At 39.1% G+C, this 25,280-nt stretch overlaps 1 protein-coding gene across 1 annotated transcript; it reads right to left on the bottom strand.

Annotated features, from left to right (window-relative positions):
* Positions 1–25,208, bottom strand: TMX3 (thioredoxin-related transmembrane protein 3; the record flags this gene model as incomplete). Its single annotated transcript, XM_008941591.1, has 15 exons — positions 1–261; positions 1,312–1,380; positions 3,398–3,527; positions 7,574–7,630; positions 7,948–8,001; positions 8,870–8,927; positions 10,861–10,959; positions 12,521–12,587; positions 14,743–14,820; positions 15,071–15,170; positions 16,005–16,085; positions 16,401–16,446; positions 19,739–19,862; positions 21,110–21,149; positions 25,154–25,208. Coding segments are annotated over 15 exons (1,319 nt in total), but the record flags the coding sequence as incomplete, so codon positions are not given.
* Positions 25,209–25,280: the final 72 nt, after the last annotated feature.

Below are 25,280 nucleotides of genomic sequence, written 5' to 3' on the forward strand. Positions count from 1 at the left end.
TCAGTCTTTCTTCTTCTCCACGATGTCTTTCTGTGGAAGCTCTCCATCTGAAAGTTCTGAGTACTTCCCATTCCTTCCCTCCTCGTGCTCCTCCTCGCTGCCCTCGTCGGTCAGCTCCCGCTCCCCGCTCTCCTTCCTGGCTGCCTCCTGCTCCTCGGCCCCCGCCTCGGCCGTGCAGATCCCATAGCACATGATGCTGATCACCCCCAGGGGCAGCCCGAACAGGAAGCAGCCCAGGAGGGGGGAGCTCTTGAACACAGACTGTTGGAACACAGATTTGAAGCAAAAATCACTTTCAGCCAATACAGCTAAACACCACAGTATTCCTCTTATCACTCTGTATTTATCCAGAAACATCCTAAATGAGAGAGTCAGGTTTTGTTTGTATTTTTCTTTTGAATTTTTTTTTCATGGAGGAGGAAACCTCATTTTACCAATTCCTACCATAGGGTCTTAAAAAAAACCCTTAGAACAAATTTTACAATCTTGCACTGGGATAGTTAATGTTAACATGCCAACTGTATATTCTGTTCACTGACACTTCAGAAACAATTGCTCCAATAACATTAAAACAATACTTTGAAGCAACCAGTTTCATTCTCTTATGTGTGTCTCATTCTCAAAAACTGGTCTGAGTAATCAGGGATCTGCAGAAACATTTTCTTATTACACAGGTTCCTACTGAAGAGTAGTTTAATGGCACAAGAGGAAGGACATTTGTTTTCAGAAACTGATGGCTCAGTGTTACATGTTCACAAAAGTTTCTACACCACTCATACAGAAACTTTTGAGTTTCAGTTTAAATTCACAGCAGGTTTTTTTGCTTGTGTAGGACAACTGAAGAAACAGATTTGTGTAAATCTTCCCAACAATATTCTGTTAACCATCAGTAGCTTGTAACAAAGCTGATGAAAGCACTGGCTTTAGAACTACAGTACATGGAGTATTTAATCCCCTTATGCCCTAACTAGAAAGAGTAGCACTTTCATGTCCTGAGAAATGTTATCAGTTTCAAGGAAAGGATGTCAAAAGGGTCAAGGAAAAGATTCTGAATTGCATTTTAAAGGATAGGACAGGGACAAGTCAGACTAATACAGAAAAGGAGTGAAAAAATGAAGACACTAACGTGTGCTGAATATTTAGCACACTGGAAAATATAAAAAAACTTTAATGAAGAATTTCATTTGGCATAAACCTAAAGTATATATTCCTCTCTCTCTCTCTCTCACTATATATATATATGGTAAAGAAACATATAAAAATATTTCTAAACCCCAAACAAGGGCACCATCTAAGAAACACAAACCTTACCATTACAGTAGACTTGGCATCATAGATGATTCTCTTGATCCGCTGCAGAATTCCATCACCACCCTGTGCCTGAAATTTCAAATACAACTATGTCAAAACTGCTGACACTTCTCAGTTATGACTCCAAAAGTTCATTCTTCAGACCTTAAACAATCTTAAGTCCCATCAGAAGGAAATGAAAAGTAATTATTCTTGAATCTCATGACGCCCAGACACTCCAACTTCTCAAGTATGGATAAACATTTTAACAGTCTCATGCAAAATTCTCTCTCAATTGTTTTAAACTACCAGTACAACCTTTACCAGGGGGCTGGCACTCTGCTCTCTTATCACAGAGGAAGAGTAATGGAAACTACCAACTCTCCTGATGTAACACTGATAAAACTGCAGAGACCTTCTGAACTTTCCTGCAGCTGATGGATACCTATTTCTGGATTATGACAGAGTTTAAAACCATCCAAGAACTAAGTAACAAGATATGAAGGTGTCATTAAGAAAACTCATGTCAAGCAATGACAGACTACCTACACTGCCACCTAATTTAGCCGTCTTTCAAATCACTATGTGAATCCAAATGCAATTTGCCTGTTGAACAGGACCCAGTTTTCACCTGTCTTGAGCTACCACAAAAACAAACCTACATTTTGGAATTCAACTGATCGCCACTTGACCCTCACCAAAACTCCTCAAATTACAAAAAAGTTCACCAGGATGAAACAGACTCACAAAATGCTACCTGTGGGGCCTTGCAGAAAACAACAAGAAAGACAAAGTGAGTCACCCAACACTTCCCAAGGAAGGGAGTGGGGGAATATTCTGCTTCTCAGAAGTTTCACTCTGGTTCAGAGAAGCCTGCATCCCATTAGTTGTTGACCAGCAGACTTTGAAAGCTGTGATGCCTCAACAGCTGCACAACCGCTTGGGCCTGAGCATCACCAAAGCAGTGCCATTTGATGTCTGCAGGCATCATTCAGCTTAAATGAAGTCACACCCTGTATTGTCTGTCTTGTATTGGCAACCTCACATACATATAGAGAGGTGAATTTGGAGAGACCTTGCATCATTCCAGCTGAAATACTGCCACAAAAGGTACAAAGACCACAAGGCATCACAAATGAATATCCTCAGAGTCAAAATCCAGAAACCAATTTCATTCATTGTTTCAAACAGAAGGATATATTTAAATAGAGTCAAACAGATGCTGATAACTCAATGCAACCAACAAAGCACTAAAAATGTGAGAATTGAAGAACAAAGAACCACCAAATAAGTCATAGGAATACCTCTCACCTCATAACTGGGAGCATGGCCAATACAGGCAGGAACAGCAGGCAAATCCACCTATATTATGTTGCTACATCAATTTGTCAGATTAAATAAACCAAAACACCCCACAGGACTGAATCTATCTACATCATTCTTTGTCACTGCCACCCGATGACGTAAAACTGTTGGCAGAATGCAGCGTGGGATTCAGCTAACATAATAAGCATTCAATACACAGTGAATTGGGGCTTAAACCAAGAGAAACTTCTCCCAGGAGGCAGCCAAATGATTTGTTAGCACTGCTCCCCTTTGAGGCAAAGCCTTCTTGGCCCCAGAAGTGCAAATGGAAGCTCTGATCCATGATCTCCTTCTGCTTCCACACAACACAGCTTCTGTCCAGGGAATAAGCAAACCTGAGTTTGTTTTGCCAACATTAACAAATTGTCCAAGCCATCAATTCCAGATGCATTTATCCATTTTGTTGTTTTAACAAAAGACAGCTCATTTTTAGCTTTGGAGCAGAGACAGTAAGCCTGTGTCTGTAATATGGGAAGTATACCACTGTTTTTTTAATGTGAATCTATCATCCATCAAGCTATTAATTTACTGCACAAAAGAGGTTCTGCAGTCAGAACTGTGAGTGACAGGCCACCTCAAGAAAGCACAATCATGTGTCCACTGACAGCACCCAACAAAGGAAGACAGGCAGGACAGGAAGATATAACACATGCCATAACCAGGAACATATTTTTTTTTCCTACTTTAGCATCTAAGGAAATAAACACCTACCAACATACTCCAAGTCACAATGAACACTTACTTCAGCTGTACCATCCAAGATGTTGTTAATGAACTGAACCATGTCTTCTGTGCTCTCGATGTGCCTGTCTGGCAGAAAGTACTGCTGGTTGGAGGTGTTCAGTACAACAATAGTGGGGATTGTCAGGTCACTGCAAAGAGAAAACAGACAGCTTACACATTTGAAGAACTACTGAGCAAACATTGCAAATCCAGTAATTCCTACAGCACGTAAAAGGGGATCCATCAATCCTCACTTCATGTGTGCTCCCTACAGCAGCTCCTTAAGGCAAGAGGGAAGGAGGAAAACACTCACTTGAATGGTCCTTCACACCTCTGCCAGTGAGCACTGCAGGTTCCTGCACTTCACACACCCCCAGTCACTGCCAGTCAGGTACCTTATGACCTGCCAGTCAGCAGGAGGCCACAGGTGGAAGCACTGCATGTGAAATGCACTATCAAGACAACACATGTTTCAGTGCATGAGGGCTAATGTGTAATCCACAAATTCCATCCCATACAGTCATGGTTCAGCTCATCAACTCAATCAATCAACCTCCACCCGTCAAGTCAAAAGAATAACCCACACCAACCAGTTTTTCTACATCTCTTCTAAATATGGCAGATAAGCTATAGAAGTTTTTAAACAATCACTAGCAGCAGATGACCTTCACATGCATAAGCATTTTTTAGTATCACAGGGTGAGAAAGAAAGAAAGAAGGGGGGGATGGGGTGGGTTAGAAATTATCTCTGGAGATAAAGCAGTATAGTCTACTGCTCAAAGTAGCCCTAAATTCAAAATTACATCAGATTTGGGAAAATTTAATGCTGCACAACGATATTTTCAACAAGAAACATTCAAAATATATTAAATAAGGTGAAAAACGTCCTGTACCGTTTTCCAGTTTCCCACAGTTCTATCCATAATTAATTTAAAAACTAGGTGGTTTTCTTTCACAGGAGAAGCCACACAAACCTTGATTTTCTACATTTTCATTCTCATCTAATAATGCCCCATCCATGTACATTCTTAATCCAAGTCATATAGATGATTATTTCAGCCTTAGCTGTGCCTATCAAGCCATAATTATTTCATGGCAATATTTTTTTTGTATTTACTCAGGATTGCCATTCTTCTTTGAAGTCACAGAAATTATTCTAAATTTTCTCACACATTTTAGGAATTTTGTTTGTTTGGTTTTTATTTCAATTCCAAGCTTAGAAGAGTAGAAGTTTAATACTTATACACAAGCATTTTCTAAACTTATAGAAAACTGACTACTTAAGGTGCAGAACAGGTTCCCAGTGCTCAAGTTGAAAGCATGGTGGCACCTCAGAAAGTGTAAGGCCAACTACAGAGATAACAAAGGAATTTTAATGTCACCAGTGACAAACTGCAACATAAAAACCTCCAAATACATTTTTCCCCTTAACATTTCTATTCTTTACTTATTAGGAACAAACAAGAACTCTAAGTAGGAGGCAATCAGCCAACTCAGGTGTTTTCACAAGTCCCTGGTAACAAGTTATCAGCATCTACCAAAATACTTCATCCCAGCTAAAACTGAACAAATGTTATTACTTGGAAGCAGAAAAGATCTGCCCCCTGTGAAAAAAAGAAGTGCTTCTATTGCATTTACCAGTCTGGTAATGGAGGTTTGTAAAGCAGCTGAAAGACAAACTCCATATACAAATTGTACATGCTATACAGAGATTCATAAAAACACATTTAATACGTTTCTTCCCAGAGCTGAGGAATCAATACTCTACAAACACCCACATTTGACATCCAAATGATGCTATACACCTTAGCTTATGCAAAGATGTAGTTTTGCTTTCAGTAAAAATACACAACATTCAGTTTTCCTCTTTTGTGCAGTTTTAACCATACCATTTTTAATCCAATAAAGTGTGTTTGCCCACTGCCAAAGAGACAGATAATGTCTAGTAATGGAGCTACAGCCAAGTTCCTAAGTGTGGTTCTACCAGGAACAACTACTTCTATAACCACGAATCATACAGCATTCTGTCCTCTGTGAAGGAATGTAATCTGTTCCTGTGTGCATCCAGGACAGCAGAAGAGCATTCTGCAATGGATTTCTCACAATCCAGGCAGCCTTTTCTACTTCCACTTGCTGCCCTCTAATGGAAAAATTGAAGCAATATGGTTTTACTCGAATTATTCAAGTAGCCACATGAAGAGTAGCTACTTATAACACTGAACATGTTTTGCTGCATTCTTTTGCTGCTTTCCACTTATGCTGGAAATGTATAACCTCCATTTAGAAAATAACTGAAAGCCTGTGAGTACTCCAACAGCAATCTCCCATATACTACAAATTATAAAATCAAGCATTTTAAGGCTAAATTAAACAATCCAGGTGAACAGATCTTCTCACTAGATCACTAAGCAGCACTTCTCTCTTCCTCCCAGAGACTTCATGCCCCTCCCCTGCTTCTTTGCATGTTAGTTCTGGTACTCAGCAGAATACACAGGAAGAGATTTAACAGTTTTGTTGCATCAGCAAAATAATTCCCCTACTTGCCTAGCCAAAAAAGCAAACACTTTTCTGCCAGATAAACAGGCTGGAACAGCTCAGCAGACAGTCACACAGAAGAGCCCGTACAGGAGAAGCAATTAATGAAGTGAAGAAGGTCTCACATTTGGCAACTACAAAGCATTGGATCAATCACATCACTTAACTTCAACTGAGAGGCAGCTGGTTTCAGAGTTACTGTATTCAGGTGTTAATCTACAGACATTCCACAGAAATAGAGACCTTATGCCTCCCAAGTCTCCATGGAGCAACCAGAACCTCTAGGGGCACGAACCCATGCTTTGTTCATCCTTTGATCCCCAAGAAAGGAGTTTTGAAAACTTAGAGCTGGTCTATCAACCCACATTTTTGCCTTGTTTCATTCAAAAGGCCAGAGAAGAACAAGTAGTCAACTGTAAATGCCAAGCAACTTAAAGCTCTAATTATGCCTCCTTAGAAAAGGATCACAATAAGGGCCAATGTCAAGCACGTTGTTAAAATACACAGATGCTTCAAAAGGTACCATGTACATCTCAAGTGCAGACAGCATTTTCCAGGCATTTTATGCTGCTCTGCAGAAGCATATTGCTGTGCATGCCTTGAAGATGCAACAAGAAGGAAAAGTGGCTCTCCAGAAATAAAAACCATGGAATGGACACCACACAACCATTATTTATGTTTCCTTTTACAAATAGGCATAACTTTAAATATGTCTAGTGCCCTGTAAATTTAATGAAGGAAAAAAACCCCACACTTCTAATAGAGCAATTAATTTAAACAGAGGACACCTAAAAGATAAGCTTTGTCAATCAGCATGATCAGTAAGCCAGACTTCTAACACTACATTAGGTAGTTTGACTTAACAAACACCTGATACTAAGTTGAACACTGAATTCTAAGGACAGCAACTTTTTTTTGTTTTCACCCAAGAAAGGCAGGAATTCTTCAGGAGATTGTTTTCAACTCAATGTACTAACAAATGCAAGAGAAGAAAATTGTAATTTTCAGAAAGATTTGGGAGTGCTGCTTGATGAAAAGCTCAACATGAGTCCAGAAAGTCAACTGTATCCTGGTCTGCATCCAAAGCAGGTCGAGGGAGGGGATTCTGCCCCTCTACTCCACTCTCATGAGACCTCACCTGGAGTGTTGTGTCCACCTCCGGAGACCCCAGTGCAGGAAGGACATGGACCTGTTGGAGTGGGTCCAGAGGAGGCCACGAAAATGACCCGAGGGCTGGAACACCTCTCCCACAGGGCCAGGCTGAGAGAGTTGGGGCTGTTCAGCCTTCAGAAAACAAGGCTCTGGGGACACTGTACTATGGCCTTCCAGTCAGTATCCAAATGGGGCTGACAAGAAAGCTGAGGGGGACTTTTCACAAGGGCTTGTAGTGACAGGGTGAGGGGCAATGGATTCAAACTGAATGAATGCAGATTTAGATTAAAAATTAGGAAGAATTTCTTCACTACGAGGGTAATGAGACACTGGAACAAATGGCTCAGGAACCTGTGGCTGTGCTTAAGATCAGGCTGGATGAGGCCTTGTGCAACCTGGTTTAGCAGGAGGTGTCCCTGCCCATGGCAGGGGGCTTGGAACTAGATGATCTTTAAGCTCCTTTCCAACCCAAACCATCCTATGATTGTATGAATAAGAATTTACTTACTCCATTAGTAAACTATTAATGTAATCGTTTCCATCCATATGGCCAAACTGGAAATCCCTGTAAAGGAAGCAGTGAAAAATAGAATAATGATAAAGAAAACAGAACAGTGGGTTTCAGCAAAAGTTCTTCCTTAAATATTTTTGTTTTCTAAGGTCTGAAGATGGGAGTGCACACTCAGGAACTTAAGTCAAAAATTGACTACCTACAAGACAGCATTCCAAAACATGCTCTGTTAATGGAGTAGTCTTATTAAGTATCACTATATGAATATAAAAACAGGCATTATTTTTCATATATAAAATAAAAGAAGACTGCTCCTTAAAAGGGTTAATACAGAAGTTCATTTGAGATCTCATGATACCATGTGTGCCTACCTGTGGAAGTGATCCCGATAATCTCTAGCAACTTCCTGGATAATAGTTTTTAGTCTGGAGGGGGAAAAGAAAAAAGTGACATAACCCAGGATATACTCTGCCAAAATACAAACAATAAGCACTGAGATTTCCCCAGTAAGCCACAAGTAGTACCTCATCCACAATAAGGATTCCCTGTTTCATGAACAAAAACCACCTCGTTTCTCTTGCTTGTTTTCTAAGGTCTGAGAAGCTATTTACCACACAGCCTCAGCATAATTAAAACACAGACAGGCACTCAGGCTGCCTCACCCCATCTACTGCCTTCTGAAGATGCAGCACTGTGACTCTGAAGAAAATCCAGAGGTCTGAGGAATCACTGTACACAGTACTCCAACAGTATTTTCTTAGTCTCATGATGTACACAATCAGAAAGGGCCAGAGGAAGGTTTTGCTCCTTTCAATCTATTCCCCAAACTCTGACCTCAACTGAAAACTCCCCTTCTTAATGCAAGTTCCACAGAGAACCAATACATAAGCATCACTAAATTAATTTTTAATGCAACCAAGCTGAAGAGCAGCCATTTGTTTAAACCTACTAAGTTCATTGCAAAATCACCTGAACTCAAGTGTGCCCTCATCTGTTTTTAAAATGTGACAAAATAGCTTTAAAAAGCTGGGTGATCATTGTTTGCTCCTGTGATCTCATTAACAAATGGCAGAAGAGTGAGTGATACATGGTCTCTCACCACCTCACTGAACTCACATGTGCTTCCTCAGGGCCATAAATTAAGTAAATTCAATAGGTCACAAATCAGAGAACACCCACAAGTTAAAATCATTCCTTTAACCTACAATTTCTTACTATTTAGGAAGCTTCCACGGTTTTCTATGTCATGCCAGCACATTTCTCCCATAGTGTCACTAATACTCAATTCTGTACCTGGTGTGTTCCACTGAAGAGTTTTTATCATCAATGACTGCAATAGCCACAAGTTTTCCTAAAATAAGGAATAAAATGCTTGAAACCATTTAAAAAGAGACATGCATTCACAGATGGAAAACACTCCAACCTAGAAGATCAGATACTCTCCAGGGGCAGGAATTAGCTTTAAGTCTAAGTCAATCCCAATGCCAAACAGCCCTTTCCAGCTCTCTAAAAGGTGGTTTTCTTAAAGGTACTGAAGATAAATGAAGATGTGGCTTAATGCCACACCACTGGCATTCTATGAACAGCCTACCTACAGAAAGAAGTTAAAAGGAGCAAAACAGAGATATAAAAATTAATTCCCTGCTCCAGATACATAGAATGGTTTGGGCTGGAAGGGACCTTAAAGATTATCTAGTTCCAACCCCTCTGCCATGGGCAGAGACACCTTCCACTAGATCAGGTTGCTCAGAGCCCCATCCAACCTGGTTCAGTAACAACTGTTTTTCATACTACCGAAAATTTAGAGTATTTTTATCAAGGAAAAACAAAAAAGGAAATTTACTGGCAGAGCCCAGAATACATTACATCAGAAAAACAAGTCAGTTCACAGACCCCTGTCAGAGGAGCTTAAAATACAAACACTAACATATACTGATCTTTTCAGGACTCACTTTGTGAAGTTTTTCTGATTAAAAGATAAAGGACCCAAAGCCTCCTAAGGTGAACCAAATCAAAGTGTGTTTAGAATGGTGGGCAAAGGTTTTCCAGATCAGGCCCTTCCTATTAGGAAGGCAGATCTGTTAACAGTGTAGTAGTCATCAGCTGCATTAACTAAAGCCTCTAGAGCACAGAACATTTTGTTAAGTCTCTCTAGATGCCATGATTCATTCAAAACCCTCCCAACCAAGGCAATCTATTGCTCACTGCCTACCGATCATCAAGGTACAGGAAGCATTTCTCAAAAAAAAGAAAATCACTCTTGTTCAACTAATACTGAAGAGTTCTGAAGGCATAAACAATGATTCATTCTTGGGCTTTCTCACACAAAAGCAACAGCTTCCCTGTGCCTCATTTCTTCCATATCTCCCTTCTCACTTTTCCTCTTTTCTTTCCACACCCTAAGACATTACCTAGTGAATACACTAGGACACAACTACTTTTGCAACTGGAAAAGATGTAGATCAATTCCAGATACTGTGTATAACACCACTTCTGTAAGTAAACTTTTAAAATATAAGTGTAACAATATTAGTTCCACAAACATGTAAGAACAGATATGTTTGATAATCTTTAAACCCCAAAAGAATGCCATGTTGCATTGGATAGAAACTTCTTCCCTTGGAAATGGAATGTAGATTATAAGGTATTCTGGCCTGGAAAGATCAACACTGACAGCATTTCTTCTGGTACTTCACAGTTTGTATGCCTTAAGAGCAGTACAAGCCACTTGCCTATTCCAGAAGTCACTTGGCTGCAAAGTTTTCATTTGGCTTCCAAAAAACAGTGCCAGAGAAAAACTAAAATATTCCACAACAGGCCCACTTTGATACACGCTCCCCTCCACTCCTTACCAGATCTATTTTAAAGATATCTGAATCCAGATGCAAGAACTGTCTAAAGCCATCCATACTTGCTAGTTCTAAATCCAGTCATAAAATTCCCTGTAGGTATTCCAAGACTTAATATGTAATTTATGCAAAACCTAAGCTGCTCTCAGACTAAAAACCTTACTCATTCTTCATTCTTTCTGCCTGCTGCAGGGCCAGACATACTAGTTTTTTATGTTGTGAAGAAAGGACTAGTGTAGGCTTTGGATGAACACTCTAGTCAATACAACAGTTCTCATCAATATAAAAAAAAAAAAAAAAAAGATTGGCACTACCGACTTTAATCTGAGATGAACTAACTTTTCAGGTTTAAAAACTACATTCTTAGCACTCTTTACTTTTTCTTAGTGTTAAGTAGCAGAGAGGTCAAAGATGTTAATGGTGCCAGAATCTCACCTGTGTCTCCAAGTTCATACAGAGTAAAGCCATCTACATTAAGATAACCTTGAAACCTTTCTCTGTTTATCCAGGATGATAAATCACCATCTTCATACTCTAAAAACAAGACCAAAAAAGAGGAAAAAAAACTTTATTTTTTCCCTGTAAAGTGGGTTTTAAAGGATGGGGTCAAGTTTCAAACAAAGTAAAGAGATACAAAACCAGAGAAAGAAGTATTTGTGAGAGCCCTTAAATGAAATTGAAAGAAAATAAGAAAAAGTAGATGCATTAACAGTATCATGAATGTAAATAAACAAATATTTACATATGATTCAGAATCAGCCATACTAAAGGCTAGATGTTTTAAGCTGTAAAGAATCAAATTCCAACACTTACCACCAACACCATTATCATCAGATCTTAATCACAAATAAAAAAGACACACATACCTATAAATGCACATTAAATAAACTGTGTTAAATCACATTGGATAGAGTAATTTAGCAATAACATCAGGTTACTAATTAATTGTCCTAAGATTGCAGCAAGCAATTCCAAGCATAAATCTTCCCATAGATCTGGATCTCATTCCCCTACTATGGAGAAGGAAAAAAAAACCAAAACACCAGATGAAGCCAGAGCACTGAAATGCATTTTGGTAAACCTTTTCCTTACACTGAGCTCTTCAGATTTTTGCCTGATCATAATGGTTGCACAAATTCTTAACCTGCTACTTCATAACTTGTTTTATTTACAGTGATGTTCCTAGCAATGATGTTTACTAAAAGAGTAAAATTTTTACAAGGTAAATTAGAAGCCTGGATTAATAGGGTTTTTGAGTTGTTTTGAAAGCTGTGGAGAAAGCAAGTGAGTCACACAGCAAAAAGCCATTCAGAAATGTTCCTTTTTGACAGGCTTCCCTCCTCCGGGCACATTCTAAAAAAAAAAAAAAAATTAATGCAAATCAAAGAGGCCATACAGTGAACTTTTATTTGGAGGACAATTGGTAAGGGAACAGACTGAAGAGGAAGACAAGTACAGCCATTCTATGAGATCACAAAGAACATCCTTGATAGCCTGTCTGGAGTACTTTGCTGTGGTACTACTGATCCTCAGAAATTAAAACAGCATAATAAGCACCTGAGGGATATGTTCCAAATTTAATGTAAAAACCTGCATTAAAACAACCTAAGTCAAGAGTAGATTTTTTTTAAATCAGCAGTGTACCTGTAAGCCAACCCATGATATTCAATATAAGTATGTTTGTGCATCTGAGGCACTATAAATCATGGGCTTTGCAGTATAATGGTCAATTCCTCTTCAGGAAGAGTTTTCTTCTGTTTTCTATGTGATGAATTTAGACAGTGAGTGAAGGGATAACTTTTATAAGTGTATTAATGACAGAAACCCAAAAATACTAGAAGCTACATCTTACTGATAACACAAAGCAAACATCATCATTTCTATTTCAGTACTGCCTAAATGAATTCTGTCTCAAGTGTATTTTGTTCCATAAGAACTAATCAGTTTTCTCTCTCTCCTTCATGAAGGAGCTGTTATTTATCACAGGATTGTGGAATTTCCCAGCACCCCAACACAACCTTCAATAAAACCCCAATTGTTCCAGTTTCTCCATATATACTTTACAGATCTTAAGGTAATGTCCACTGTTACTTACCATCATAAACAAAGTAAGTTCCATCTTTGAAGACCACAACAGCAGGCAATTCAGGCAATGTCACATACTGAAAGAGGTGGGTTTCAATTAATTCATGGAAGATTAAAAGATTTTTACACAAACAAAGAAAATATCTTAAAAGGTGGAAATGTCATCCATGGGGAAAAAATCTCAAAAGTACAGTTAAAAGTTTCCTGTCTACATTTACCAAAATAAATTTATCAGCTTCCACATATTAAAAAGTGACACAACATAAATGTATTTTTTTAGAGGTAGGTCTGACAAAGTGTAAATGAAGCAGAATTTTTATTAGTATCTGCAGTAGCATGAAAAGTATTTTATTGATTGGACATGAACTTTAGAGAGGAGGTGATAACTTGAGATGATAATCAATCATGCTCCCTGCTCCCAGTTCATGCCCTTGTCAGCATACCTGTCACACTCTTACTTTTACTAAATGGACAGTCAACATTGTAGAGGAAAATGGTAACGTTGAGAACATGCCCCACTACTTCTGGGCTGCTGCCTGTGGTTGAGGCTGATGGAATAAAGACACGGCTTCAGCAGCCAGGGCCTCAAACAGCCCTAGCTGAGGCACAGAACAATGAATGCCTCCAGCACCATCCTAAACATGGCATTTAGGATGGTCAGCAACACACTCAAAAAGAAATACAAGGTGTTGAAACCTGTCACTTGGAGCTTAAAAGAATCTTATTCAGCTTTTCCATAACCTGCCACAGAGGAAATAGCGTATCTACTCGGATTCCAAGTTAAAATCCTAACAGAATCTGTGGTTAAGAAAGGACTGCATCAAGAGTCTAGTTTTGAAGATGATGTTGGCTGAATTGTCTAATTTACTGATATGTCTGGGAAGCATAAGAACAGTGCTTTTCCAAATTACATGCCTTCTGTAACCATTCTTGGAAACCAATGTAAAAGCAGTAGGTTTGCAATGTAACAGCTCATATGAATGAGCAAGAAGGTGGCCATTCTAGAAGATGCTTTAATGTACTATTAAAACATAGTTTAACTTCTTTAAAGGGCAAGTCAGTCTATCTACAGCTTATGGCTTGCAAGAAGCTTGGAACAAGATTACCCAAGGTGACAAAGCCCAAGAGTGAATAGTGCCATGCAAAGCCTCATTACAACCAGTGATTTCATAACATCTCTGCTCCTCTCCATCGAATCCTGCACACCACCACTACTTCAGTTTCAGTGACACTGGAGGGAAATGACAGCCAGGGGAAAACCAGCTCACTGCTTACATCACTGTGATCATAGAATCTCAGAGCTCCAGACTCGTACACTTTCCACTGCACAAGTGAACAGTAATTTTTGTGCCCAGCTGGGGCCAAAGTGCACATAGCAACATTCAAACTGAGGCAGCCACAGATTTACAGAAGCCTTGTATACCACATTATTTATAATGAGGCCAGTTCTAGTTATGATGTTAGAAAATGCAGGTGCCTAAAAATAAATGTTATGTTAGCTGTCACCCTACTAATCCCAAACTCATTTCCAAGTCATGTGTCAGCAGGCATGAAGTGTACTTGGGTTCCTCTTGGAGATGACAATAAGTGAAAAAGTCTCTTGACTTTGCTTCCACAGATAAGCAACAGGGGTTAGACTAACAACAGCAGTAGCAATTTTTTCCACCCTTGTTACTAACTGTAAATAATTTCCTTGTTACAGAATCCTCCAAAGAGCCACATGAGGATTCTGCAGCCAGTAGACTGGATTGGTTGATCCCTGGGCAGACTAATGTTTTGATCAGCTGTATTCCACTAGGTGAAAATAGCATACCTGAAAAGGTACTTCTCTGATTATTAGGGTACCATTTATACTCTGTGCCACTGTCCCCCAAACTAGGTGTAAAAGTGGTTAGTGAATGGGCTGTTAGAAGCAGTAAGAGCTTTGCATTAGTTTAAAATCAAAGTATCTACTTTCTTGAGCAGTTTGTGTGGTCCATGTTGAGTTCTGGATACTTTATTTTTAGTAATATGATAGAACAACTAATTTGGCCGATATAAAGCAATGAGAGACTGAAACCTGGTTTTCATTCTTCCCCCATATAGACTCAAAAATTAAATGTTTCAGTGTAGTTAGTTTGAAATTTATCAAAACCAAGTGCATTTTAAGGAGCCATCTCTGTGCCACCAAACCAGCAAAATTACCTAGAACTACACTGTTCTGTGGAAATATTAGGCCCTGAAACAGCTTACCTCAGGCAGCACATCTTCTGAGGCAGAAAAAAAGTACGTATAAACTATTAGTTCTGAAGCAACTTCAATGTATTTTTCCTGCAAAAATACAAACGATGGGTTTTAATCTCTGAACTTCTAGAATGCTTCAAAAGGATGTTTTGTGACATACCTTATCTTCAAAGAGCAGCTAGAAAATATGGTTGTGACACAAGATTGTACAAACACTTGAACACCATAAAAAAAGATTATAATTTATCACAAACACACACTTGAGTCTTTTAGAAAATATTTTAAACTACACCTGTGAATAGCAAAGTAAGTAACTTCATTTAATCAAGCTTCAAACCTTTAAAGGGGATTCACCACCAACATACACAAAAAGTACACGATGTCTCTTCTGCACATGCTCGAACATGTGCTGGCTAGGAAGTGGCCTGATGAGAGGTCTGGGAAGGGAGAAAAAAAAAAAAAAAAGAGAAAGAAAAATCTCACTTTCTGCAAGCTGCAAAACCCAAACACTAATCCCCAAGAAAATGCCATGCAGCTTTTTTGTGTCAGTGCCTCACCACCCTTACAGCAAAAAATGTCTCCCTTATGTCCAATCTGAACACAGTTTTTTCCAGTTTAAAACCCTTGTCCCTTGCATTCTCACTACAGGCTCTGATAAAAAGTCTCTCTCCGTATTTCTTCCAACCCTTCCTTTTATAGTGCAAGGCCACAATAAGAGAGAAAATTCTGAATGTAAGCACAACAGAAAAAAAATGGTCTTAGAAATAAATAAGTTTGAAAACTCTGGTTAATTATTAGAGACCACCAATAGTCCTAAACTACAAAATACTGAACAACAATTAATATTATGTACCTAGATGAGCGTTTCTTAATTATATTTAAGAAAGAAGGAAAGAAAGAATTAAGATTTATCCAATATAAGATAACTTTTGGGTATTAGATTCTGCCTTCTGCTGAAGACTATCAGCTAACATTTAGGTCCCTATTCTGGCTCATACAAGAACTTGTGTCTTCCATGAGTTTCATTTGTTCATAGTTTCCATTACTGTGGAAAGCCCTTAGTCCTTGCTCTGTAAAGAAGGGATTGTGACTAAGCCAGTCTCTACCTCTTTTCTCTGTGCAACTCACCACCAGAAACACACACAACCACATGTAAAGTACACAAAGTTTTTAGCTTCATGTCAATGTCTTGTTCTTTTTTAAACAGATTTTATTTTTGGCCCACCTCAAAATCCAACAGAGGTTTTAAGTCACCAGAAGGGCATACGTACCCTGCCACTCTGTTAGCAAATTCAATGATGTCATCTTTGGTTCTAGGACCTCTATAGTTGTATGCCAGGTCACCTTTTAAGCTAGATAAATGTGAAAGAGGAAAAAAAAGAGCAGAATGAAATCAACTAAACTGTATCTGCACATGTATTATGCATTAAATTAAGCTTCCATCAAGTCCTGGTCATTTTACTGTACCCTGCTGACAGGGGCTGTAGCACACTTGTATTCTAAGAATATTCAAGGAAGCTTTATTCATTCTAATAAGCTTTTTTTTGTGGTTGGTTTGCTTGGGATTTTTAAAGCAGAGAGGGACATAATTTTTTTTTTTTTTTACTGCCATGAAATCAGTGGTAGGATAGTAACTGTTAAAAATTCAATGGCAAGCATCAACTTACAGCTTAATTGTTGGATAGCCTCGCACCCCAAATTCAGATGCAATACCTGAAAGAAATGTGTTAAAGACAAAGTGAACCAAGACTTTCTTGCTCTCCTACCTTAATCTTTAAACAGTTTACTATTCAAGCCATGTAAATGAAAAATCTACCACTTAGTTCAGCATAAATTGTTTTACTTGCTTTCAAGAAACTGCTGTTTATGAAACTACATCATTAAATTCTGGACCTTTTTCAGAGGTACTGCAGGGTCCCAGCAGAGGCTCTCAATTCACATGCTACAAATTAAATGGCATGAGAATCCTCTGAATAGACATTTGTGGTCAGTTTTCACCAAAAGGTCGTATGCATTTAATGTGCACAAACAATTGGCTGAAAATATGAGAGGCGAGAACTAAGCATCACGGATGTAGGCTTGTAAATAACAATGCTTGAAAGAAATATAAGACAATTAACTATTTATTGGCTACATTACTGGGTAACAAAACTACAGCATATTGCAGTAATTAGAAAAAAAAGTCAGTTTTAAAGCATATTCTGCAGAGGTAAATGTCTAGTCGTCAACTCCAGCAGAAACAGACACACTCTAAGCAATGAGTTACTTATGTGCTGCTTGCTAAAGCGGTAAAAAGAGAACTGCTGAACTTTTTCTCCCACTTCACGTTTGTTTAAACCCTTGTAACTTGCTCCCATCAGTCAGAGCAGAATTTGCAACTGCTCTTCCAGTTGTGAAGACAGCAACTGCCACCATAAACTGTCAATTAACTGCCACCATAAACTTCCCAGTCGATTCGCTGTTCTCCAAAAGTTAACCTCAGTAGTCCTCAACAAAGGCCAAAGTCTAAAATTCTGACTCTACTGAAAAACAGCCCCTGCACTCAAAATGCAACAAGATTCAATGCTTTTAACATAAACACTCTGATGTTACCAACAACACGCCAGAGCACGGGCCCCACGGGTGCTGGTGGACACCTGAGCCAGCAGTGTGCCCAGGTGGCCAAGACAACCATAAGCATCCTGGACTCTATCAAAACTGGTGTGGCCAGCAGGAGCAGGGAAGGGACTGTGCCCCTGGACTCGGCACTGGGGAGGCCACAGCTTGAGGACTGGGGTCACCAAAGCTGGTGAGGGGTCTGGGGAACATGGCTTGTGAGGAGCAGCTGAGGGAATTGGAGAAGTGGAGGCTGAGGGGAGACCTTGCTCTCTACAACTCCCTGAAAGGAGGTTATAGAGAGGTGGGTGTTGGTCTCTTCTCCCAGGTAATGAGCAACAGGACAGGAAGAAATGGGCTTAAGTTGTGACAGGGTGAGTATTAGGAAGAATTTTTTTACTGACAGAGTGGTGAGGCACTGGACTGGGCTGGCCCAGGGAGGTGTTGGAGTCACCATCCCCGGTAGTGTTCAAAAAAGATGTAGACCTGGCACTTCAGGACAAGGTGAGTGGTTATGATAGTGTTAGGTTGATGGCTGGAATTAATGATCTTAAGGGTCTTTTCCAACCTTAATGATTCTTCGTGGGAGGACTTGGTGCAGGGCTCTGAGTAACAGTTTAGAAATTGTGACCCTAAGGTTGTTTGGCTGGATTGACACCCTAATTGCACAGGATAAAACCTGCAGCTCACCTACCAGCATCGTAGACAGAGGAGACTGATTTAAGAAACATGCATAACAGATCAGTTTGATTCTGACCCTCTTCTCTCCCAGCTGTACTACAGAGAGCTGGAATGCAGTCAGATGTGTATTAGAACACCCAATCACAAAAGCTGCTGACAGGCACCTCATTTCTCCTTGTACAGCTCCACAGCCAGGGGGACTACAAAACAGGCATTTTTTTAATATATCCTCTCAACATCATGGAAGGGACTTATTTACATCCTCCCCTCCACCTGCTGATCTGAAGAAAGCAGAATGGGCAAACAGAAGGAACTGCACTCACCCCAGGTCTGGCACATTTCCACTCTGTCCCCATTGAGTGTCCTTCTGAGGCCAGCCCCACGGAAACTCCCCAGGTACCACACTGGGGGACTGCCCTCTGGGTACAACTGCTGTACCCACCCTTCCCAGGGCACAGGGGAACCCTTGCACCTTTTAGTCAGTTTTAAATAAGCAAAACAGAACTTGGCACAAAACCAAACAGCCAATTCTGTTTTAGGTAGCAAATACAAAAATCTAGTACCAAGATGACAGATGTAACTATTTCAGGGTAAGAGTTTATATAATTTATATGGTTTACAATTTTATACACGTGACTGGAACATTAGAGATCCACCAAATCTATTGCCAATTTGGAAGTTATTTGGTTTCATGATCTTGGAGCTTTTAATTCTCCAGACTTATTTTTCTTTAGCAAATCAATAGCTTTAAGATTAAATATGAGGTCAAATTTATGTAGTTTTACAGAAAAAGCTACATACAATAAATTGGTGTTCAAGACAAGATCATTTAGATCTCCAGAGACCAAACTCTGCTGTATGTAAGCACAGAAGAACAGGAATAACACTGAAAAAGATATTCTGCATAATATTTTACGTAAATATAACAATCCTGAATAATCAGGTTTAACAGGTATTAACTAAAAATCTTAGATGTAGTGATGGAGTTTTGTTACATAACTGATCTCACTTGGGCCCCAGTGGTCCCTATGCCTTCCCCTCTTAAATGTCCTCCACAGATTTGAGTGAAGTGACAATAAACAAGCACACTAAAACTAAGAAAATGCTGCTAAGCTGCAACAATCCTCTCTTGTCTACCCCAACCACTTTTCTGAATACCTAAAGCTTTGGTTTTTTTTCTGAAAAGGTCAATACATATGAAAAACATCATGAAAAAAAGGAAGCGTTAAAATCACTGAAATTGGTTCTTCAAGACTTTTACAGAGAAACAGGGGGAGAAATTGGCTCAACATTGATGTAACCACTTCAGTGATTTCAGCAGGCTTTTGGTGTAACATATTAAAGACTGATTACCTGAAAAGAACAACAGCAGGAACACAAGCACCTGTCCAACAGTAATAAAAGGAACCTAAAATGCTGTCAAGAGATGCACCACAAAGGGGCTTGTATAATGGTACTCTCAGAAGCATTTCAAAAGCTGATCTTTGACAAGCTTTTACCTTCCATTTGTCAGGAAAAATCCCCTACACAAGCAGAAACAAGCATGATAGAAAAACACATACTACAGCATGCTGTCACTTCTAGGAAAGAAAGATGAGGAAATTGTTCTCCAGTGACTTTGCATATATTTGCTACAACACAGAACACAAGGATGACTTCAAGAAAAAAATTAAGAACAGTTTCAAAACAGAGGCTGTCATGAAACTACTGCAGACCAAACCATACTTACTAGAAAAAGAAGTTGCATCCATCTTCCCAACTTTTACTGGAGAGCCCATGTTCTTCATTTCCATACCCACTTCATTCCACACAGGCTCCAGTTTCTTGCAGTGGCCACACCAAGGTGCGTAAAACTGAGAAGGAAATACATTTGATTTACAAAAAAGTAGAAGAAAGAGAAGTTAATGAAGGGAAATAATTAAAGAGATGTTGATTCTATGATTAACCCTCAAATACATTAGCAACATTTATTTTCCAGTTGTGTTGCTCTTTTTAAGTCTTAACTGCGAGTTAGTTATGCAGCTGGAGTGACAAACAAAACTTTTATGATTTGGTGCGACTTTTAATAGGAAAGCATAAGATTGAAAAGAATACATACAATTGTACTATTATACAATTTCTTGTTTAAAAGTAGACCGTGGTAACATTTAAAAAAAAAATCTCTTCTGCAATATTTTCCCCTCTTTTTAAGTTACATGATCATGTAAATGATCAGGAATGTGAGTACATTTGCACGACAGGGGAACTCTGTTCTTTCAAAGTAAGGGCTATAGACCCATGTGTGTACACTGCCCCAAGCTGGCCTCTGGATTTCAGTTCTTCACCAACTACTTTTACACAAGGACACTATAAAATCAATCCCATTTTCTCAGGGCTAAGCAGACCCCTAAGAGAGGCTTCGTTTCATGTGTCTGCCTATGTCTTGCTGCAACATCTCAGTGAAATTGATAGGGAAGATATCAATCTTTTGGTATAACAAGATCAGGTCACAAGCGGACAAAACTGGATTTTGTTTTCCTATACATTACTGATCGATTCTGAATCAGGATACACAGTTTTCCCCCACTCAAAAATCACAAATCTGAATTATACAATTTGGGAATTACCCTTCATATTGGGGTGAGCTAAACAGAATTTTACCTCATTCCCAAAGAAGCTTAATATTTTTTAAGAATTCCTTGTTCTAAAATAAGGAGCACTGAATCTTTCCAAATGTTAGATAAGCAAAAGAAGCATCTAATTTACTAGATGTTGTAGCACTAAATGACTGGAGCACACATTAGCCAGTACAAGTAGAGGATGGAACTGTTAAGATTCTAAACAGAGGCTATCACCTCATGACTGCCCATCTGCTCTCCTTTTTTAAGGACTAAATAAACCAGGATAAAGCCTGTCTGCATCCAGCACTCAGTGTAATTCCTGCTTCACCCTGAACAATACAGACTTATCCATCCTGTCAGAACAATTACTGACACATAATTTTTCCAAACCATGTACAACTTTCCAAACAACTAAGCAGCCTCACTACACTGTGCATCATTCTACACTTTGTGTTTTGATTTCCACTAGCAGCTCTTGCCATTTTCCCTCATATACTCACATCTACGAGCCAAATATCATCTTTGCGGTTCTCTTTAAACCTAGGAGGGGAAAAGAATGAAATTAATGTATGAGATAGCTGAAATAAATAACCACAGCACATGTATGAAACAGGTTAAGTCTTATAGTTAAGTTGATATATAATTATAGATAGAATAATTCTGCTTTCTTTCTTTCCTTGGGGGTGTGAGGAAGGAGTTATTATTCATTATTAAGATTGCCCCTGCACATAATACTACATACCTAGTGGTACCAGTTAGGTTTCTATAACTGCTTGTCAAGACCAAAAAAACTCCACCAAAACAGAAACAGTAACAAAAACAGCAAACACACAAAAGATACTTGATTAGGATATGTAACCTAAGGGAAGAAGTATTTTGCAGCTGCTCTAGTTATATTTAATACTGTTGTTGACTGTTTAGAAAATGTTGCATTTTTATAGATCAACTAATACAGCCTCTTAGATAGAGCACTGGTTGACAATGTTAATTTTGGCTTTACCAAATGCAGACTAACCAAATTATCTTTACTGTTAACATGCAAAACCATTCTAATTTAACTTTCTCCCACATTCTACTGTAGGTGTGTTGTTTTTATTACAGGAGCACAGAAGAAATCAACTTAACAAAATTAAAATGTTCAAATTACTGATAAAAAAACAGGTTACACAGAATACTCTTCATGCCAGACAAATGACATCTGAATGAATTGATGAGCTCTATTAACTGTAAATCTGTCACTAAATGCTAAAACCTCTAAAACAAAAATAGAACATGATAAATCCAAGTTCCTTGATGCCCCTTGAAATGTTGCTTATGCACTTCACTGAACTACTGCCACAAGATCACAGAAATTATCACATTATTGGCTATTTCTGTGTTGAGAATGAAATGCACCAGAATTTTCACATAAGGTTTATTTTTGTAAAAAATAAGCTTTGCAGAAGTGACTAGAACTGTGACTATTGTCACGCTATAATATACAATATACAGCACTATTAGTGTAACACTGATTGTGAAAGGAGATGTACATGTCTATACCATCAGACAATAAGTGTGTGATCTACACCCTAAGTTAAGACCCAATTAATACAAGTTACAGCCCAACTCATCAATTCCCAATATGCAGCATGGCTATAAATGGCTCATAGGCAGTAAGTAGAGAGTATCTATTATATTTTATTTAAAGTTGGGTACATTTGTACGGGTCCATAATAGTCTTGAGGAAATACTAGTGCTGATACCAGCCTACTGTTTGAAAGAAAGTATTCACACATCAGCAATGTAACCCAATTACAGCACTGAGAGTTTGAAACTCAGAATTGCAGCATTTCAGTGGCAAATTCAAGCCTTTTTTGTTTTATTGATGGCAGGCCAAGGCTGTAACACTTGCACAGCAGAAATGGTATTTGCAGTGACTTACACAAAACCTCTACAGGAAAGCAGCACTTTTCAGTCACAAAATTGCTTAGTTGACCATCTCACCAAAAATACACTTCACCACCCGATGTGCTACAGAGCTAATGAAAGAACTAGTTAAGAGTCTAGCATCTCTTGAGAGCTCTAATGAACCTCCTGCTAACTTCCAATTATAGTGTCAAATAATTGGTTATGATGCAAGAGGCAGAAAGCAGCCACTAGATCATCAGATCCTGGGCTGTGCTTCTATTTAGAGCACCATCTTTGGTTTGTACAAGAGCATACACTGAAATGTCCTCCTCCCCCTGCCACAGTACGAGCGCTACGGGAGGCTGCAAAGAGCACTAAACCACTGAGAAAGGTTGACAGAAACCTTACAAAACCAGTAGGTAGCATGGAAAAGAAGGAAACAAAGGAAATGCCTGGAGGCAGAACATTCCAATGGGGTTTAATAACTTGGGTGTAAGATATAAAAAGATATTGGAGTGATTACAATAATAAATTTCAAGTTGTATCACCCATTTGCAATCACCTATTTAAAAATAACATTAAAATCTTAAGTATGACAAAAAAAAATCTATCTAAATTGATGCTAGTAATGTCATATTAGACAATACTACAGAAGTTCAACTCCCACCTAACCCATGTACCCCACTTAATCATTACCCATCAAATGAAAGCAGCATGAAGCAAAACTGAAGCCCAAGGCCACAATTCCAGAGTCTTACACCAACACAGATGCTGTTTCTATTCCTCCCCATCTCCCTTCTCACTCTCCTTGCACCATTTCTGATGCTGGGTTGAGCCCCCAGTGCTCACAAACAGAAAAATATCTCCTTTTTTTTCAGTCAGGCTACTTATCTGCTTCATTACCACACTGGAACAAGTCAGCAAATGCCACAAGATGAGCACTGGTCTGCAGCAGGCAGCAGTGTGGAAAGCATAAGCTGACAGGAACCATAGATCTTATTTTGCATCCCTTCCACATCCCAGTTGGGTGGTGCTGGGTGACCTGCAGCCCTGCTATTCCCTCCTGCTTGTTCTCCTGTATCCCCTCAGCTCAGGACCTTGTCCTAGCAGGCACCGTTTGCAGCTACCAAAACTCAAACCCCAAAGTTTTCAGCACCAGCAAAAACTCCATAATGTTTAGGCTTCTATAAAATTGAATATTTGAAACTTTCATCAGTCATTGCTCCCAATCTTTTTTAAAATTGTTTTCCTGACCTCTCTCACCATTTTTTTTTTCTCACCAAAGAAAAAAAAAATCACAACACCTGTGCTGAACAACTCATCATTCAATTCCTAATCCAAATTGCAAATACCTGCTTCTATATAGTTTTGTAGCTGCAAAACTGAAGCATTCTAAAACAGAATTTTCTTTGTTTGCTACTTTATAAAAGTTATGTGACTGCAGAATTATGCTTCTTCACTCCAAAGCAGCAATTACATTTAAATTTATATGATACAGGAACATGATGCAGGAGCACAGACACAGCCTATTTTACACACATAGCCTCTTTATCTTCAGTCCTTGAAAATATGAGCCATGTTTCAAAAACAAGCATTGAGAATCAACTCCTAGCATTTTCCCCACTTCAGTTTCTTTTTCACAAAATCTTAAACAGTCAGAGATGATGATGTACCTCTCTTCACTACCCCTTCCATATGTTCCCATTTCCTCCCCCACAATTCCACCTCATTTGACCCTACAATTATCTGCTCTAGCTGAGTAAGCAATACAGTGAAAAAGTGAGTGTTTTTCTGACTGTTTAGCTCTATGATGCAATTTATCTTGAACACTCATGAAAACATCACCTCTGACTGGCATAAATTTATCATAAAGCAGCCATTTAATGCCACCTTTTCTTCCTCGACCAGCTAGTATTTTATAAATCCTCTATCTCAGTTCTAACAATTGTGCTGCTCTGTTGCACCTTAGATCAACCCGCTTATCTAAAGAAAAAAAATCAATTAAGTTTTGGAAAGTTAGTTTTTACTGGGAAAAGCAAGTATGTAGCCATTAAACTCCTAAAGCAAGGCACATGAACGATAACACTACATAACCCAAGTTAAGGGCAGGAGTATCCATTTCAACACCTCCACCATCTCAGGGCTAAATCTGTTGTAAAAGCACATTTTTAGACTAGAATATAGCTGGCACTTCAAACAGCCATGAACTAGTCCGGCAGGCCTTCTTCTCTCTTCTGTTTCTGGCCATGCATGAACCTACTTACACACATTCTCCCAACTCCTTGCAGCAGCTATGCAGAAAATTCTAATGAAGAATTTGGTTAAACATAATCAGCTTTTATCTGGGGCAGGTATCAATCCACCAGTATACTTACTTTACCAAAAAGAAAGAGCAAGGACACCTGAGAACGTGTTTGGTAATGGCTGTTATTAACAGCTCTAAAATGAAATGCAGAATTAAAGTGTTCCTCAGCTTCATTAATGGCACCTACTTAATACAGACTACAATCTTTCTGCAATTCCTGCTAAGGAAAAGAGAAAGTTTTGCAGTGTAGCCTTCTTGACCACCACGCTCTGCACAAAGCTGTCAGGCTGGGGCCATCCCCCCGTGCAAACAACCAGCATTCGGTAACCCAGCAAGCCACCCCAGTACTTACGACTCATCCAGATCCTCCACAAAACCCGCACCTGATGCCACCACATGTGCAACCACTGCCAAGCAAGGAAAAGCGACCCGTGAGTGTTTTCCAACGCAATGTGGGGTGCTCGCCCCCGCCCGCCGCC

Source organism: Merops nubicus, unplaced genomic scaffold (assembly GCF_000691845.1).
Source record: "Merops nubicus isolate BGI_N331 unplaced genomic scaffold, ASM69184v1 scaffold316, whole genome shotgun sequence".
Taxonomy (NCBI): Eukaryota; Metazoa; Chordata; class Aves; order Coraciiformes; family Meropidae; genus Merops; species Merops nubicus.